We start from the raw sequence: 19,291 nt of genomic DNA on the forward strand, positions 1-19,291 counted from the left end.
AATCGCCAAGATAAGTGGTCTAAATATCAGAACTGTGTGCATTTTTTTATTTTCTAAATGTTCATTATTAAATTTTCATTAAAAAAAAATTAAATCTAGATTTTTTTTTTATGAAACTTTAATTATGAAAATGTTTACTTGCTAAACAATTTTTTTTTTTATTTGACTACTCTGCATCCAAAATAATCATAAAACGCCTCAAAATACAGTTTCAAAGACCAACAGCCAGCATTAGTGGAGAATAAAAATAACACTGATATTTATTTATGAGATTAAAATACACGAATGTGTTGTTGCCTCAAATGAAACACGTTTTTGTTGTTTTTTTTGTATGTAGCTATTTTATATGCGATACAGTGCATTTCAACGCGGTGAAATATAATTACTTATGTGATAAATCATTAGTACAAAGGAGAAATCAAAAAAGGCTTGTATGTTGACTGGATGCATTCAGAAACATGATGTGATCACGGGTCAAACTGAGTTATCTTCATCACCGCTGACTCACACTGACATCTGGCTCTCTGCGCCGTCTGCTCATTTCCATTCAGCTATCTGATTATTCACTTCATGCAAAACACCAGACTTGCCGATCCTCCTCCGCCACAAAGAGAAAAAACTGCCCCCATTATGTGTAAAATGTTTTTATTTAGATGTTTTATACTGTGCAACAGTAACAATACAATAAGTTGTTCATACAATCGAGCGATACAAATACGGAAAAAACACGGGAGACATCAAAAACATCTGTCGTTGAGCATGAAATGGTGCTGAGCAGGAGCTCAAGACATTCCCTCAGAACAAACGGGAATAAGAGAATAACATCATCGCTGATTAAATATGCATTTTGTCTCTATTTACAGGTGGATTCACTAAAATTGCGGATAGGTGTTAAAGACGTGGAGGATCGACTTCCACTGCAGCTACAAGAAAGTTTGTTTGTTTTTTCCAGTAAAAGGCGAAGAAAAGTGGATCTTCCTCCATGTTATAGGCATTTTTCCCGTGAAGCCAACAGCGCTAATACAAACTTATTTTCCCCCCCAAAAGCACTCGGCTTTCCTTTCCTTTTATTGATCAGAATCGATGCCTGAAACGCTTCCAAAGTGAGACTTGTGTGGGGCAAACACGCAGAATCCTCTTCCACTAAATGAAAAAGTGTTATCATGATAAGCATGCATGTTTAAAACGGATCGCTGCAAAATATCCCCCCAAAAAACACACATGAAACAATCATGATTAACACGTTTGATTTGAAGAAAAATATAGATATATAAAAGACTATCTTCAGTCACTTCTGTAAAATAAAGATGTAGCTTTAAAGAGGGGGATAAATGCTTGTCCTTCTCCTTCCCAACTTTCCTTTTTTTTCTCTTCCATTATTATAATAAAATTCCCACAGCACCCGACTTCCTCGCTCTTTTATTTTGAGATGTCTCTGATTCCACTACGTTTAAACTTACATATGATACCATAATATTTATAACAACAAAGAGAGAGAGAGAGAGAGAGAGAGAGAGAGAGAGAGAGAGAGAGAGAGAGAGAGAGAGAGAGAGAGAGAGAGAGAGAGAGAGAGAGAGAGAGAGAGAGAGAGAGAGAGAGAACACATGGTCTACACAATGGAACTAGGTTGGCATGAAGACAGTATTAGCTGAGCGGATGTCTGGAGTTGGCTGGTCCGGTCCGATCTGGGGCCCCGAGTCATCCCGAAGAGATCGACGAGCCATTCAGAGACACTTTCCGGGGTTTCCCGCCACCGCTGTTGAACTGGGTGAAGGCTCGACCAGGGGTAGGTGGAGCAGCGACTGCCGGAGTCCCGTTCACGTTGTTGTTGGGGCCGTGTGGTGGGAGCTGAGGGTGAGGGGACTGAGCCGGCGTGCCCGGGCTCGGGAGAGACGAGGACGTGGACGGGGCCCCCGTTGGACTGCCGGCTTTGTCGCTGGCTGAGTCGCTCTCGGGACCGGATCTGCTCGCGCTGTTCTGGCCCTCCTGCTGCGCGTGGCTCACCTTCATCTTCTTACAGCTGGGTCGGACCCGGTACTTCAGAGGCAGCGGGCCGTTCTGTGGAGAATCATCATCAGTCACATGTAATCACAGTCAAATGTAATCCACTTTTCTATGTGTCCATTAAAAAGGAATTTAAAGTGAATAGGAACAGGAATAAATATTAATTAGGACTTCTATTAAATATTACAGCCTATAAATGTTTAAATAATGAATAAAACGACCAGACTAGACCATCTTTATTTTTATTTTAAGCCTGAAAACAACTGAATTAACTGCAAACTGCATCTGTCCAATGATAATGGCTTTGACTCAAATTGTTGGTCGATTTTGGAAACAGTTTCAACACCTGCATGAATGACAGTACATTCAATTATGTAAGCAAATTAAAACACATCTTCAGAATGTATCTGTAATAATATTATAGCCCTACTCGCCAAATTACTTATTATGATCAAGATCTGTGAGCAGATGACTTCCTTCCCATCAGCTTCTTGTTGCTGTTTTATGAACAGAATATATATAAGGTATATATAACTTTGTAGATATGACAGAGATGGAAACCTGCAGTTTATCCTGTGCAGTGTAAAACTGCTATAACTGGTGCAGATAAAATCTAATAGAATATATGATGAACAAACTAAATAATATTCAAGAACTTTTTTTTTTTTGTTAATTTGTGTCAGAAAAACTGAGTGACCATTGTGTTAATATTATATGTATTTTGGACTATAACTGGCAAGGTGTTAAAATGTATCCTCCAGCTGATGGAGACTGATATGATTATAATGAAACTTATTTGACACAAATGACTACAATGATCCATTTGTTATTACAATGTAATAAATGGACAATTTTGGACATTTTGCAACAGTTTGGATACACCAACTAAACATCAGGTCCAGAGAAAGTATTAAAAGTTGTCTCACCCTTCTCCAAGTGTAGATATATGCAATATCCATTAATGTGTAGTAATCTTTCAGAGGTTCGTCTTCATACATGACCTCAACCTAGAGAGGGGGGGGGGATCAGCCAATTTAAAATAATTTAAAAAAAATAATAGCATAATGCAGACAGAAAATACATCAGCATTTCAGCAATTTATTTAAACAAAAAAATCATCATATCACAATTCTCTTTGACAGATTTATATTTTATTATTTAAAATGTCCAGATTGTCAAAAATGAGCAGAAATATTCAAACAGACCTGGTAGGTGTTTGGGATGTCCATTTTGCTGCGCAGAAACTTCCGCAGATGCATGACTGTCATGGCTGCTGGACACTGAAGGTACCTTTTGTTTGCCACCTGCAGATCAATGCAATATTATGTAATTAAGCATTATTGCAATATATTTATATACAGTGAGTTTAAGCATACAAGCTGTTGCAGAGTATGAGAGCAAAGAGGAGAGAATGTGGTCAAATCATCTTTGGATACCTGATCTTTAGGCTGCTTCTCCTCTGCTACACCTCCCAGTCTGTACACAAGAGAAAAAAAAGAAACACATAAGCAACTTTCCAGCTCTGATATTGACCTGTTTTTCAGGCGCAAACACCATTTTAAATTCGATAACAAATCCACAACATCGTCTAAAAAAGCTATAACAAAAAAAGATTTGATTCTGTGGATATAACCTGATTTAAAGAGTCAGTTGCTGGAATGAGAAGCACATTTCTCTACATTTTCCTCTTTGTTTCCCCCTCCTGCAGATCTTACAACAAACTCTTGACACACAGTTCTGGCTCATTACTCATGTCAGCAGCCCTTTAAATGCTTTTATAGCAACAAAGCCAAGACAGTTGTCAGTGTCTGAAACTAATTGGTACACTGTGTCAGTAAAATGTAATAAAATAATGTGATGGGGAGGCTGAACCAGAAGAGGAAATATATGATATTAAAAAAATGAAACCACATGAAAGTACAGAAGGAGGCAGTGTTTGACCATCATGAGTGATGGATCTGGTCCATTTCAATGCAGCATCACTTTTTCAGATCTAAACTAAATCTGATGGAACATTTAATCCAGTAATAATGTTTTTTAAGCACATTCACCCTATCAGGGAATTAAATGTTAAGTTTTCATTCATAAGAATGATAAAACAATATAACTGAGCAAACAATCACTGGATTTAACCCACCTGCTCTGATCAAAAAACTCAATAGAAAGGCTGATGATCTCATCATCTGTAATAATTCTCTTGTCCTCGTCTGCCACCTCGCCACGATCTTCATTGGATCCATTAGAAGCTGAGAGAAAAAGACACACGCAGATCAGTATGTAGAACTTTTTTTTTTTAAAGCAAATTAACGCTCAATGAATGCGTTCTAACTCACCATCTACAGGGTGCTCGGCATAAAAGTCTCTCCTCCTTTTCATTTCATCTGAGGACAGTAAGGAAGGAAAGCTGTTACATGTCTGTTCACTTGCACTTTTTAAAAGGAAACGTGATTTTAGAGCTGAAAATACTGAACGTGCACACATTTATTTAGCATACAGTGCTGATCTGCAGCAGGAAATCTGAACATAACTGAATTGCATACAAGGAGAAATGACATCAGAATAGTGTTAGGTATGTCACAATTTGCTAAATTAAACCATTGAATTTAAAACAGATTGGATTATTACAGTGTTGTTTCATTATAGTAAAAAAACATGAATTCATTGTAATATTTGATGCGTTAAATGCATAATATAAGACTTGGAAATGAAACAACTGGTGTTTTGCCTGATCCAATGTGAGCAGATGTATCAGTCGTTTAAACAGTATAACTATAATGTGACACAGACAACCAGATTTGAGGACAATAACAGCAGATATCATCTCTGCTCAGCAACCACAGCTCTGCATTTACAGCATTTTTTTTTTAGAATAACAAACATCCTTACATAATCTAATGTATCTTTATACATTCTTTTAGTATTTGGGAGTTCATTTTTTTCCTCTTTTCATTTACAGAGGTGGTAATAATGCAGAAGGTGCAGTGGTCTCATACTGTGTGATGAGCACAGATGAAACTAACCAAACCAAAAGGAGGCATCAAAAAATGTGCAACTGCAGAGTCAGAATGAAACAAGACACGTGAAACACAAAGACAGCCGTCATTTTCTTACTTTTGAAGAGGCCAGGAACCAGCTTATATACAATGTCCTGTAGAGTTTTGTCAGACCTACAAAACGGAAGAGAAACTTCAGTCAGACAGAGAGAATGGAAATTATTTACAGATGAATCATATAAGTGGCAAAAGGTTTTCCTGTTCTATTAAGTTTAAGGAAAGGAGGACTAACAGATTATATGACTGCATGTAACTGCTTTACATTACAGTGCATGAACACCATGTATACATCACAAAGCTTAACACACAACCGTAGCTGTCTTTGGAATTTTCTGTGTCAAATCTCACTGTGAATGCTCTGCCTGTGCTTAATATTTCACAAATATCCAAATATTTACAAGAAAAGAAACAAAGATTTTTCTTGAACTGTTGATTACTAAACATTATCAGTGCATCTCTACATTTTGGGAAGAATATATAAGAAAATACTAAGGTGAGTCTATTTGATGCAACATGAGGAGTCAGTCCAGCAGAAGACAGTTTCCTCTGCTAAATTATTCTAGCCAAAATACCAAAAGAGATTTATTTGCCTTAGAATTAAATTTATAAATACACAAATTATGAAAAAGGACAAAGGACAAGCTTTACGATTTTGTAATGCAGTCAAAGAATATGAGAGAAAATAGAAATCTCACCTAATGTTGAGCAGAGGCTTGGTTTTATGCACTTGTACATCACAGATGGGACAGTATTTGCTGGTTTCCAGGTAGCGCACAATGCACATTTTGCAGACTGCAAATATGCAATAACAAGAAAAAGGAGTAAACTGTCAATATCAGATGCATCACAGAGGATATCCTGAATCTCAAGTAGTTATGCTAAAACTGGCTCAAGTTGCCAAGGAGAAATTTCCTTTACAGCATCAACAGCACAGCAATGAAAGGTTTACATTAAAGTGCATGTGCAGGGAAATAGGTGAGAAAAAACACTGGAGGCAGGAACATTTTCTCGCAGCTTTTTTTTTTTTTTTTTTTTTTATTGTGCACAAATCTGTTGTTTTTTTTAAAATAGATGTGTAAGAGTTTTGTCATGTTGCTCACATGAGTGAAGACATTCGATGATGGTGGTTGCGTCTATGAAATATCCTCCGCACAGGACGCACATTAGGTGAGGGTTGAGCTCAGTGATCTTTATCCTGGTCGTCCGATGCATGATGAGCAAAAGGAACAACAATCCTGCGTGGGGGGGGGGGAAACACATCAAGTCAAAACAATGCAGCGTGCGTGTCAGGGCTGCAGGTTCTCTTTTATAGCGCAGGTCAGACCATTTGGAGAAAGCTCCTGTTTGTTTGACTGTGTTAAAGCAACATCATCTTTTATGCTAATTGAATAATAACCAAAGGGGAAGGCAACAACACCGCAGAGTCACCTGACCGAAGCGCACTGAATAATCATAAATCTATCCACCGACGCTCTCCTTTCTTTTCCTTCACCTTTAAATCTACAGTGTTAAACATACATCATAGAACACAGCGGATGCAACAAGCAGACAGAAATGAGCTCTGATCAAAAGATTTCTCTGCTCAGACGCAGAACATCCAGATCTGGACGCATTCTGCAAAATGGTAAAGATCGGACAGTCCGCTGTTAAATGACACACTTCCAGTGAGTCCACCATTAAATTTAGTTTTAAAGTTCTGATTAAAAATAATAATACAGCAAAAAAAGACTAATCTGTGAGTGACGCTGATCAAATTTAAATCTGAGACAGATTTCATGAGTTGTGCATCTCAATGTTTCACTTTCACCAGAGCAACAGCTTCATTTTTAAAACCAGGAATTAAACCAATGTTTGAAATCATGGGTGGAAAATAATATGAAGCAGTGAGAGACTGGCGCCCCGGGGTGATTGTGGGGATGATAGCAGACACCCATTCACTGCGTCAGGTGTGCCACATAGGCTGTGGGGAAACCTGAGCGTTTCTATGGCAACTCCTTTTGCTTTTTAACCCACATGGCTGGTCGCCAGTGACCAGAACGAGACAGGATGTCTCACCAAAAACAACAACAGCACGGCGAGCTGCCGGTGTGCAGAGCGGGAATAAGGAGGGACCGGAGCCTCCGCGTCCCTCCGCGCACACAGCCGCTGGACTGCCAGGCTGCCGACAGCACGGCTGCCATTTTGTGGAGGAAAAAAAAAAAAAAAAAAAAAGCCCGTATCGGTTCAACGGGCTGCGGGGTTTCCTTCGAAAGGGGGCAAATAAAGCCACTATCCCACTGTTTTACACTAGCTTTCCAAATGTTGACGGATTGCGGGGAGGAGAGTACGAGCCAAACTCTGACAATACTCTCATCTTTATTGTGGTTGCTGTGTTTCATGGTGTGTGCGCGATAACCAGCAGTGTGCAGCACAACATGGCCAGCAAGCAGCGACTGCGCTGAAGTTGGAGCGCACACTGGAGCGCACACTGGAGCACACTTATTATTCTGCGCCATTATCAACTCAAATCACATACAGCACTCTTTATTAAACATCTACACTTGATGTCAGTGGCTGTTTCATCCCATAAAGGCGGTTCTGACCAAGTGAAATAAGTCTCCCAATGCCAAAATAGCGTTGTTTTTCTACTTCCACTCATTAAACGACCACTTTTATTAAACTATATCTTGGAAGGTTTGAAAAACAATAATCCAAAAATAGTGAATATTGGCTATTAAAGTCTCCTGTGACTATCTGGATGCCCTTTGCTCTCTGTATAACATCCTACTGTAATAACAGCAGACTGGACAGGAGGTTACCTTCCTTCAGTCCAATCTTCAACCAAAACTGTCACTTCATGGAGTCACACACCGCACCAAGCCCGACCGCCGGGCCGGTCCATGACGGTCTGTGAACACACCACTGCGGGCAAGTTTGGACAGAGACTGCGATCAAAAGGATGCATCACACTTGGATCATGATGGATAATATCACGCAGGAGAGCCTGTTGAGCCATTCATCGATTGATTTGTGTTTGGACAACTGCTCTGTCTCAGTCCTGTGGGAGCTACAGGCTCACTTTAGAAGACATCAAGTCAATCACTCCAGAAACCCAAAAGTTCATTAGTAGCACAGGAACGAATACACTCACATGGCTGGAGCACTAACCAGCAATGATACAGCAGCTGAAATATAGTCCAGTCAACACTTCCAGTATGGATTCAGTCGCGAATACAAAGACATTGACTGTACTTAGAAAATGCAGCTGATCCACCACATATCTCTCTTTTTAAATTGCCAGCCAGGTTTAATTACATATCAATAGTTAATCCACAGCAGCTACAAGCTACTGATCTTTAATTCTGCCATACGAGCTACAACAAACAGAGATTTCTTCTGTGCAAATCTAATTTATTCCCAAAACGAGACCAGTTGCTCTAATAAAGGTTCCACTTGCACGTAAATCAACAGCAGCTGGAAATAACCCTGTTAAAATCGGCGATGGGAAAAAAAAACCCAAGGACGTCATATTAACCGATGTCAGTCATTTTAGAAATGTAGTAATTAAACAAGTGGGGATTCATAACTGACCACGTGATTGAGACTTATTAAAGACAATGCAAGCAAAAATCACTTTTATTCAACTGCTTGTACTAACTGTTTATGCTACATGATCACATCTCTTCATAAACGTGTGAGGCTGCAAACCCGAATAGGAGAAAAATACATTCAATTGAACCCATTAAGCCCACACAGGGTCTCTACCAGCATTCATGAGGAAAAATGATACTTTTTTTTTCCACCCAAAAGGAGGAGAGAGCCCAGGCTCAGGTCAGTCCGTCCTGTATCAACACATTCAGAGGCACATAGTGGGCCAGCATTCAGTCGCATGGAGGTGAAAATATGGAAATCTATATTGTGCTTTAATGTCAACAAACAAACCGTCTATATGCTGGCTGCAGCCCGCATTATTTCAAGAGAAATTGCTGTTGCTTGTGTCTGCTTGATGAGACGACCAGTCTTTTGTGAGCTGGCCGACGTGTAGCCCAATATATTTTTTTTTAAATTGCCACAAATCCAAACATCTTCTTTAATCATGATAAGCACATACTGAGACACGAACAGCCACTGTGCATGTTAAACGACGATCCAGTGTTTACCAAGCAGCCGTCATGAAACATTTATGCACAATTGAAACGGTTTGCCTCCTTGGCACGTTTATGGGAGTCATCCAAGTTAAGTTAATAAATCCAACATTTGATCACATACGCCCAAAAGCAACATAACACCCAGTTCATAACACCCTAAGCATCCTAACTCTATAAAATGAAGAAGCTGTGTGGAAATATGGGCGCAGAAAGACAGTTTGGAGCACTTGCTGCTGTTAACATCTCAGCCAATCCAGCCTGGTTCGCCTGATATCTGCCACTTCACACAAATCCAAACGACGCAATGCAAACATCAGCCGCGATCAATTTATACGGACACATAACTCAACACTGGATCGTGCCATAGCGGCTGAGCGTGAACCCCAACTCGCGTTTGTACCCGAGCGAGGAACATATTTTACCCCAAAAAAAGTGGTGCGCAGACACACACACGGAGCTCCACGTCGGTGATCGCTGCAGCCACCGTTCAGAGCTCCACATCCACCACTGGATCGGTACGCAGAAAAACACAAAAGCACCAAGCCGAAACCTCGCCTTCTCCCGCTGTTAGTTAGAGACGATATCGAAGAAGACGTACCTGATCGCTCGGCTGGGAATCGGTGGATCTTGACGCGAATAGACAATGAAAGTTGGGAGGCAGATCAGCAGAAAATGAATAGGAGCCGAGCCGCCATCTTGAAGCAGGCTGCAGACGCTGTCAGTGGCTGAGAGCGCACGGCGGACCGGAGCGCATTTCAGATGTGCGAATAAAAACTCCTCCTGTTTTCTCCTCGCTTGTACGCTCTTTACGTATCCGATCCACGGCGTCAAAAGAAACCGATCCTCCGGCTTGGGCTCGGGAAGGTTCCCACTTCGGCACCGAGAACTTTGCCTCCAAAATATCCGCTTCACCCCCCAGTAAAATGCAGCAGTGTGTGTGTGTGCTCCGTGGAAACTGACACCGTCCCCAAAATGGCTTAGTTCGACCGCCCCGCTTTGGTCACGTGGTCTAGTTGCTTAAGGGTGCCTATAATTACTGTCGGTGTACGCTGGTTTTCCTAATCTTCTACGCATGATGTTAAATAACGCTGAAAACACACACATTGTAGCCAACATTAGAATAACATTGTAAGCGCGAAATGACACAAAACATTGAAGAGTTTGTGCAACTTGAGCTGAAATAACAGCAGGCAGCTGCTTAAGGGCGCCTAAAAAAATACTGTCGGTGTATTCTGCTCTTTCAAATGTATGACGCATGATTTGAAATAATCCATAATGCATATTCATACCGTTTGATAGCCCACACTTTTCACCAGGAAAAGACAACACCTATGCACTCACATGTATCATTCAAATGGCACGGTGATTAGGAGAGTGTAGAAAGTAGGCTACTGATGGTGTGCCCTCGTCTCTCTGGTGTTAAAAATAACTGCAGCACACGCACTCACACACGTTCACACGTTCACGTCAATTTGACCGTCCAAAAAATGCCCCGAACCACTTACTATTGGCCGCAACGTGGGATCTATTGGAGTTCGGGCAGCTGCCTTTATTAATCTTTGTTGATCGTCGCTTTTAAAGAACAACGCACACGATGAAAATACGTCCATGTGACAAATGGCTTTGGCGTCAAACCTTTGTCACAGGCTGTCCTGACATCTGCAAAAAAATGCGTTGCAACTTCCACTTGATGAATTGGAGTCTTTATCCTTCAGCCAGCGCCGCCGAGGACCGAGTCATCGCGGATGTTTGTGGAATCTGAGCCGCCTTGTTGATTTGAACTTTTGAGTGAGGTGGATGCAGAAAGCTTAAGAGGCTCCATAAAATTCTTACAGAGCAATTTTGTCTAGAAAGTCACTGATCTCTTATTAGGAGCCTTTTATAAATAGCTCCCATCAGCCCGGACAGCTGGACCTGAGCTTCTTGTTGCAACAAATGCTGCAGGAAACAAAATACACTGCTGTCATGCAACTATGGCAAAAATCCCATTCAGGCTGCTAAGTGTTGACAAAACACATGCCTACCACTTCACTCTCTGGCTCCGCATTCGCAATGTTTATTAAAAAATACTTTCCTGGTGATTTCTCAAAAAACACAGACATCATATCGGATTCTGTTTGAACGCGTTGAATTATTTAAAAAACAAAAACAAAAACAAAGGGTTTTTTTTATTTTTCTGTTTTAATTAACACACACACGTTGGAATGATAACTGGCTCATACATCATGCGTCAATCTCAGGTACAAAAGAAGCAATAAAGAGATGAACAATGCAGCTGGAAACCGGTGAAGTGAAGTTGCTTTGTGGCGAAGAAACTGGTCACCAGCATCACATCTGACTGGCTTTCTCCACACTCTTGGCAGCGTCTTTCAGCTTTCCCACCAAATCCTGCAAACAGGCAACAATTGACTATTTTCAGTACGAATAAAAAAACGCAGCAACCTGTTCGGCGGAGGTAAACTAAAATATCAACTTTTAAAAACCCTTATAAATTGCGTGTGCTTATTATAAATAAGAATCTGAGATCATTGTTATGCCTTCAGAATTTTTTATTGAGTCTGACTTGACTGTGGATTACAATTGAAGACTACATCCGAGTTTAATTCTCCATATATTTTGCAGCCCACATTATTTAAAAACAGGTCATCCCTCACATGCTTGCAACGTTAACAGGGTGAACAGATACAAAATACTATAACCTTTCACTTCATTAGAGGCCACATCATCATTACGATCTTTCTTATTTCATATTTGAGGGTGTGTGAATGCAGCAACGCACCTAAATCCAAAGAGATGGACTGTCCTGGTGATGAAAAGCCATGCGCAGAAAATCCCGGAAAGCTCTTTATTTTATAGTGAATGCACGGCTCATATGATACAATTTAATACATGGCATACATGAGGAAGTTGCCCAAACTGATAAACAACACTAGCTTCACACTCTCAGCTCACTGAGTCGCACTCTTTCATTTTTGTTAAGTGATAGGGAGACTGAGTGTGGTGCCCTATGATTTGGTCATGATGCAGCTGCAATACCGACTCTGGAATAAAATAAGAATAACAGATGAAGAGTTATTTGAAGCCGGACTAACAAGAAAAATCCTCTACCTGTAACTGCTCCACTGTGCAGGTGAAGTTGATATCTTCAGGGGTTCCTTTAGTCTAACAAGAGGAGCAAACAGGAACATCGTTTTTACCACAGAGACATGATGAAAACCCAAGAAACGTATAAGGTATAAAAAAAAACAACTGTGTTCGAGTTTTACCTCAGTGTTCAATGAAATCAAGTAGAAAGGCTCGTTGACCTTATCGAGCTGTCCATTCTGTTAGGAAAGTTTGTGTGTGACACGAGAAACTATGAAACAACAACAAAACTAAAAAGACAAACTGTGCTGCAAACGTCTCTCATGTACCTTCATGTGGTATTGCAGGCGCCACGACACGTCGTTAACCCGAGGTGGCTGTGTTCCTATGCTGCAAGACACACAAGAGACGCATCTGTAATCACGCTGTAGCAGCTGCGAAAAGAAGCTGAAGGGGAAAAATCCACCTTGTTCCTTTCACTCATTTACTTTACTCTCAACACGATGCACTCTGTGGACATCCGGAGGTCAAAGTGATGAAGAAAAATCTGGAGGTGTATAGGCTATGAATGCCCTCATCAAAGTGTAACTGTGTCTCATGGGAGCGTTTTAACCGATGCCAAAACTTTTTAGTGCTTAATTTATTTCTGAGGATTTACCCTCTTGTTACAAAGTTGTGCGTAAAGTGTGTGTATGTGATTCCTCTGCCTCTGTTTTATTCGACAAATGTGTCTGTTTCAATTCAGTTTGCAGACAATGTGTTACTTTTACAATGAGCGTTTGTTCACGGTGCGTCATAACGCAGCGTTTTCATTGCAATTAATCACGCTCCTTTTCCTCCTGTCATGCAGGCTGCAGACTCTCTGCTTGCTCTTCCCCCGATTTTAAAAACTCTGATTGGTGAAGATTGTGTCCAGACTAGTTGATCTCATATATTTATTGACTTGTTGAGAAGTGCGTCGTTTCCCCCCCCCCCACATGTGATGAGATTATCAGCTATGCAGAGTCGAATAAAAATGGGACAAACTTTGACCTCCAGTTAATCATCAATGAAACATTAATGAGCAAAATCGCTCTGTTAATAATTCTGCAATGTAAAACTGAGAAAATCTCAATAATGTTCCAGAGTCACACATTTTTGGGACATTTATGGTCTTTTTTAACTCAAGAATGACACCATCCCCTCTATAAACCACCACATTTCAAGCACAAAAAAATCCAGGCTTACCTTGTTAACAAATGCTCTAGTTCTTTTTTATGTCTCTGTAAAATTAAAAACATAAAAATAGGTTTGAACAGTTCAGCCACAGCTACAAGACTAACATACATTTTAATTAAAGCAGCATGATTTGAACTATCACCTGATATGTGCCACAGAATATTTCTATTCTCTCTGCACTGAATGTGAGCTCTTCAAGGCAGGAGCTGTGGGAACAAAACAACACTTTGATACACAGCTGATCGCACACAGATACACAAAAAAACTCTGCAAAGTCTTAAAACTATCTGTTCACTTCAGCCTTCATCAGACTTCATTCAATAAGTCAAATGAAGGCTGAATGTTACCATGCATTGTCTAAGTGAAAATAGAGTTTACTATCACAGCCAAAATGTCCAATTTCAGAATATGAAATTCAGGACAATCTATAAAAGTGAGTTTTAATGGAATATAAAAATTAGAATGAATGCTTTCCACAAAGTTAAAATATTTTTTTAGCAGATTTGATCACACACACACACACACACACACACACACACACACACACACACACACACACACACACACACACACACACACACACACACACACACACACACACACACACACACACACACACACACACACACACACACACACACACACAACATAGCTTTAAGAGTTTGTCTATTCTGAACATCTAACTGATGATTAATTGTGAGAATAATACACCAACTTCTGATTTTACCTCCCTATGTTAATAACAAAAAAACAGCATTTTAAGGCAACATAGATGGACTATTGTGGAAAAACTAAATTTGTGATAATTAGCTATAGATAGCATTGATCCATTCAGGCTGTTGTCAACTTGGAGACAAGCTGCACTGGGAATTCCAAAAGTTGCTCAAATGTGTTCATTTACTGCAATTCACAACATCCTTGTGTATTCCTGCTATAGTGCACATGCAGGAACACAATCAGATCATACATTTCTATCAAATGAAATACTTTGACCTCTTATAAATCAGTGTTTTGCTGCATTCAATAAAAACGGTGCACAATGTTTATGTATAGCTTTTGTTATAGAAATAAGACATTTTGCATATATATTAATTTAATTTGAGCGGTTCATGATCTATTGGGAGATTGGGCCACTGTCTCAACGTGTATTATTCACACTGCATTATATGGAGCTAAATATTTCCTGTCACACTGTGTGATATGAGAACCGTTTTTATAGCTATGTGCTGACAACTAATGAGGCTGTTTTTAGAAGTTCACCACAAGCATGAGTAGGGTTTACAGACGTATGCATGTCGTACAGGAAGCCCTCTCTTCTGTCTGAGGTCGCTCACCTTACAGTTGACTTGTCTGCGTTTTGTTTGACTGCCTCCAGTATGAGGGTGACCGCTGCAGCGTGGCTCTGTTTCAGCAGGATCTGGTCGATCTGCTTCAGTTGGGGCTGATCTGCAACCAGAGGACAGACACGGGTGTAAAGAAGGATGCCAACATAGCTGCACTTACAGCCTCTAACTTCATTCTCATTAGCAGCAACAGACGCGTTTGATTGGTAGGCTATATAAATGATGCAGAATTCGCCAATCCATACTCTCTCACACAGATTGACGTTTCAGAATAGAAATCAATGATGATTTGCATGTGAATGGGCCCCTCCGCTGCATCAGCCGGGGGGGTCTTTTGTGTTGTTTGGACAGTGAACATTTCGCTTTCTAAATAATTCTGCCAGCAGAAGGAGCTGGAATGCTGCAGACGTTGGACAACACATGGTAGAAATGGGGAAATATCCGAAGCGGCTATTACAGAGAGCATGAGCAGTAAATGGTAGAGGTTTGTCATTTTGCAGAATTCATATTTATTGCTTCATTTAAGCTCAAAGCCGATCAAAATGAGTAGCACACTGCGCGCCGATGGCTCCAAACATCTGCTAAACAGGATTACAGCAAAAATAGCCAATCAGATGTGTATTCATTGTCAGTTTGGACTAATGCTGATTGAAATAGTGTAACATAGCAACATCTTATATGTTGAGTAGACTCAGTTTAAATGACAAAAGGCATCCCGGCTGGTCGTGTGATTGTGTGGCTGCTGCCTAATGCAAAGCAGACAGCAGAGGAGGCTGCAGATCGCTCCGGTTGTCTGCAGAGCCACCTCGCTTCATTACACAGCCTCATATAAACACAACTGTGGTTCCGAGCAATCCGCAGAATGCAGCAGCTCCGTATCAATTCGCAACAACACCGATGGGAGCCCTTTTACACATCCACAAGGAGAGGGGAAACCGGAAGCAACGGCTAAGACAAAAGGCGGAGGAGGGGGAGGCTGCAGCTCACCGAGGACAGCCGGGTCGCCGTGAGAAGAGAGCAGACTCTGGAAAGACACGTCTACCAGCGCCGGGAAGCTGGTCTGATCGAACGCCGACGGGTCTGCTAGAGACTGGAGCCCTCTCTGCACAGATTCGGACAACTCCATTTTGCAAAAGGGTTGACCCACGACACAAGCCCACGTGACGGATCAGCTGATGCGTGCAGCAGCGGAGGGAGGAGCTGCAGGAGCCCGGGGTGCGGAGCTACAACAGGAGCTGGCAAATCACTGCGGATCATCGAGTAGGATGTTGGAGGGATATTGTGGAGATTTGGTCATATGCATGTAGTTCCTCTGCTTTTTTGTTGCTCTACTGTCAGAGCGATCGGAGTCACTGTTGGATGCAAGATTTTTAGGTGGGGGGTCTGCTTCATTTAGGCTACAGTGAATATGAATGCACCTGACAGGCTTTTTAGTCAACCAGTGCAGTTCTGTATGCCGTTTTACCCACCAACACCAACATTGTTACCCAGAAAGCCACTCAAGACAAGGGCTTGTTTTAGTTTAGTGTTATTTAGTTATTTTACTAAAGCTTGTTATACTCGTTTTAAACCTACATGTCGCTGTTTGTTATTGATTGTTAATAACGTGTGTATCTGTTGAATGTTAACCCAAGTTAACCCATTATTGTCTTGGTGCTTTATTGACCCAAACTGGGTGAATTTTTAACCTAATGATTTTCAGGCTCAGGTGTGGTCTACTATACCCTGAGATATAGTAGATATCTGCAGGTTGACCCATCTTTAACATAAAAGAGTTGAATATCTTTTTATTTATTTATATAGGCTAGTTGACCATTTTCAGTATTAGTTCATAATCACACACTGCATGTATGTAAAGTAACATATTACATGAGCCATTATTTCAGCACTGCTCACACTCTTAGACTCTTATCCTGTTACAGTTTACCAAGACAGTTTCCATCTGTATGTACCCATGTTGTTGTCCATTAGTTTTTTTTATAAGTATTTGTTTTTTTTCTTATTTATTTGCACATGTGTATCTCTCCTGAACTTTGTTTGTTGAGTCAAACCAGAGTCAAATTCCTTGTAGTTGGCTAATAAATCTGATTCTGATGCTTCTGATTTATAAGATGTTGCCTGCTCACACCTGCTCATCAACAGAAGGCTAAAAGACACTTTTTCCTTTCATTGAATGGCTGAAACCACATACCAGCCATCCATTAATGATCACTCCTGTCAAATATGATCCCATAGAAGATGAAGATTATGAGAAACAGACGAGATAAAGGATTCTTTAAAAAAAAAAAAAAACTTTTATACATTGCAATTGTCAATACACAATTTGTGACAATATGAGTAGTTCAAATATCCATAGAACCAAAACCCAAATATTAAGATGAGAAGTGAAAAAATCATGATGTATATGCAATATATGATATAAACTCAATTTAAAAGGAACACACCATTTTCTATACAGTTTTTCTGCATTAATCATTGTATTGAACCGTTACCTGTGTGTTTCAATTATTCTCTGTTACCAAAGTACACTAAAGAAATTGAACCAGCAATGTATTTTCCCTGTTAAATCTATTGACATAGATAAGAGGAACATTTCTAAGACAGATAAGACGTGAGAGGATGTGCAACATCTTTTTTTCATCTATTTTGTAAAGCTGTTGTATATTTAAACTGTGTCAAATTAAAGCAGCACCAGCCCATTAACAGTGACACTTGTAAAGTTGTATGTGTATCATTTGAAGGCTGTAATACTTCAATTCAGCCATCTTGTTGGTAATATCTTGTAGCGTGTTTTACTTACGTGCCTCTGTGATGTTGTTTTTCATCTGGGGAACTTCCCTGCCTGAGTCTTGAGGGAGTCATGAGGTAGAAGTTTGTTGAACAGACCGGGTCGCTTCTAAATTTCTCATATGTCAGGCTGAAATATCTGCAATTATTATCCAACGCAGCCTAGAAAAGGAACCCCATGACAAGGAAATTCCCTATTGCATGAAACCCCCTACTGCATCATTTATTGCAGGCTACAAATGGGCTGCAGACTGCTCCTCTCAGTGATGTTAAATTCTGCCCAGATTGTGAAAAAAGAGAAAAAACATGTGCAACTTGTGCATCCACAACAACAACAACACATGTCCAGAGAAGCAGAAGCACCCACGAATAATATTTATTATTATTATTTACATGCACCTTTACACACTGCAAGTCTTCAGTGCAGTTAACACCCCTGTCTGACTGTAGATGCTGCTGCACAGTTTTTTTTCTTCATAAGCACCAGCAGCAGTTAACGGGTTAACCGCTAAAAAGGGAAAACCTACTTACCGTTTGTCAAATGTTTCCTGTCATTGTCACCTTTTATCTAAGCTACAGAACCAATTTTAGTCTGCTTATTTTCCTGTTAGCGAGATCATCGCCGGCGTGTCGGTTATTATGCAGAAATGAGGAGGATTGCGTTATTGCGCACCCGTGGCCACACATGCTGCAGCTATCGCAGTGACCTCTGACTCCGAGCTTTGTCCAAAGTCCATCTTGGCTCCAGGTCGGGTTGTGAAATAGATTAGGCTTCACTCTCTCCTTGCTGTTTTGTTTTTCCTCCAAGAAATATCTCCTATCGCGGTGCACATCCCGTTTCTGCGACTTTACGTCTCTTTCTCTGTGTGTCTCTTTCTCTTCTTTTGTCTGTTTCTCCGAGTCTAATCTGCACAAATCATATGAATGAATGTCTTCCACTCACACATAGAAGCGGGGTTTTTTTGGCATTCTCTTCAGCACATTATTATATTTACACATGAAACCTCTGAATATGCGTATCTAATTCCTTCCCAAAACGTAATAAAAAGCACTACAACCACTTACATTTGCTTTCTGTGTTATTTCTGCAGCGTCAACGAACCGTATCTGTTTAACATAGCCTATAACTGAACAGGTGACCTCACGTCAGCTTTCCTTTCCTTTTCTTTTTCTTTTTTTTGTCTGTTGACAGAATGAATGTTGATCCTCTATCGTCTTGGCCACTGTTGCAGGAGAAGACACGTCATTTCTTTTCATCACGTCGAGTCTTTCTGGAATAGTTGGGTTAAGCTTTATCGTCTCTGGAGTGCTTTTAAACGACACTGTGGGACACTTCAGCCTCTGTAACTTTGATTCAGGATCACTTACACTCATTTTGATCATTTTGCCTTTCGAACAAGATAAGGGCTGCGAGTCTAATCAAAAAGTTGAACAACAGTGACTTTTTATATTTTCAGTACATTATTTTCGGGCTTGTGCGCAACAATAAGAGGTTTTAAAGATGACCAAATATAAACGTCCGTATAGTCCAGTGACCTCCTGAGGTCAAATATGAAATGTGTCAACTGTAAAATGTGTCATTTAGAGTGAGCATCGGTGCACCAATGTGTCCCTTACAGTCTAATGTTTGGATACACTTTTAAACATTAAGACAATTTCAAAAGCCAAATATATT

At 40.4% G+C, this 19,291-nt stretch overlaps 2 protein-coding genes across 4 annotated transcripts; both read right to left on the reverse strand.

Moving 5' to 3' along the window:
- Window positions 1–640: 640 nt before the first annotated feature.
- bmi1a (bmi1 polycomb ring finger oncogene 1a) lies at window positions 641–10,885 on the reverse strand. Of its 3 annotated transcripts, none has more exons than XM_062441493.1 (10): window positions 10,690–10,885; window positions 6,158–6,292; window positions 5,753–5,849; window positions 5,116–5,171; window positions 4,338–4,385; window positions 4,142–4,250; window positions 3,441–3,480; window positions 3,210–3,308; window positions 2,931–3,011; window positions 641–2,058 (listed from the first exon to the last, which is right to left on the reverse strand). In XM_062441493.1, exons 2-10 carry the CDS (start codon window positions 6,267–6,269, stop codon window positions 1,699–1,701), a joined length of 1,002 nt encoding a protein of 333 aa, XP_062297477.1. In that variant the 5' UTR covers window positions 6,270–6,292; window positions 10,690–10,885; the 3' UTR covers window positions 641–1,698. The 3 variants fall into 3 exon arrangements, with proteins under 3 accessions (XP_062297477.1, XP_062297478.1, XP_062297476.1); XM_062441494.1 differs by lacking the exon at window positions 10,690–10,885 and adding an exon at window positions 10,526–10,618; XM_062441492.1 differs by lacking the exon at window positions 10,690–10,885 and adding an exon at window positions 9,783–10,380.
- Window positions 10,886–11,353: 468 nt separating this feature from the next.
- commd3 (COMM domain containing 3) lies at window positions 11,354–18,263 on the reverse strand. The gene is made up of 8 exons (XM_062441495.1): window positions 15,817–18,263; window positions 14,821–14,932; window positions 13,629–13,692; window positions 13,496–13,530; window positions 12,598–12,658; window positions 12,451–12,507; window positions 12,293–12,346; window positions 11,354–11,572 (listed from the first exon to the last, which is right to left on the reverse strand). Exons 1-8 carry the CDS (start codon window positions 15,953–15,955, stop codon window positions 11,513–11,515), a joined length of 582 nt encoding a protein of 193 aa, XP_062297479.1. The 5' UTR covers window positions 15,956–18,263; the 3' UTR covers window positions 11,354–11,512.
- Window positions 18,264–19,291: the final 1,028 nt, after the last annotated feature.

Source organism: Scomber scombrus, chromosome 20, assembly GCF_963691925.1.
Source record: "Scomber scombrus chromosome 20, fScoSco1.1, whole genome shotgun sequence".
In the NCBI taxonomy this organism is placed as follows: Eukaryota; Metazoa; Chordata; class Actinopteri; order Scombriformes; family Scombridae; genus Scomber; species Scomber scombrus.

Coding starts and splice junctions, on each gene's coding strand:
- bmi1a (XM_062441493.1), bottom strand. CDS start 6,269: ATGCATCGGACGACCAGGATAAAGATCACTGAGCTCAACCCTCACCTA. Junction 4,251..4,337: donor TGCCGAGCACCCTGTAGATG/GTGAGTTAGAAC, acceptor TTTTTCTCTCAG/CTTCTAATGGATCCAATGAA. Junction 2,059..2,930: donor ATATCTACACTTGGAGAAGG/GTGAGACAACTT, acceptor GATTCTCCACAG/AACGGCCCGCTGCCTCTGAA.
- commd3 (XM_062441495.1), bottom strand. CDS start 15,955: ATGGAGTTGTCCGAATCTGTGCAGAGAGGGCTCCAGTCTCTAGCAGAC. Junction 14,933..15,816: donor CGGCGACCCGGCTGTCCTCG/GTGAGCTGCAGC, acceptor CTCTGGTTGCAG/ATCAGCCCCAACTGAAGCAG. Junction 13,531..13,628: donor TATTCTGTGGCACATATCAG/GTGATAGTTCAA, acceptor TTAATTTTACAG/AGACATAAAAAAGAACTAGA.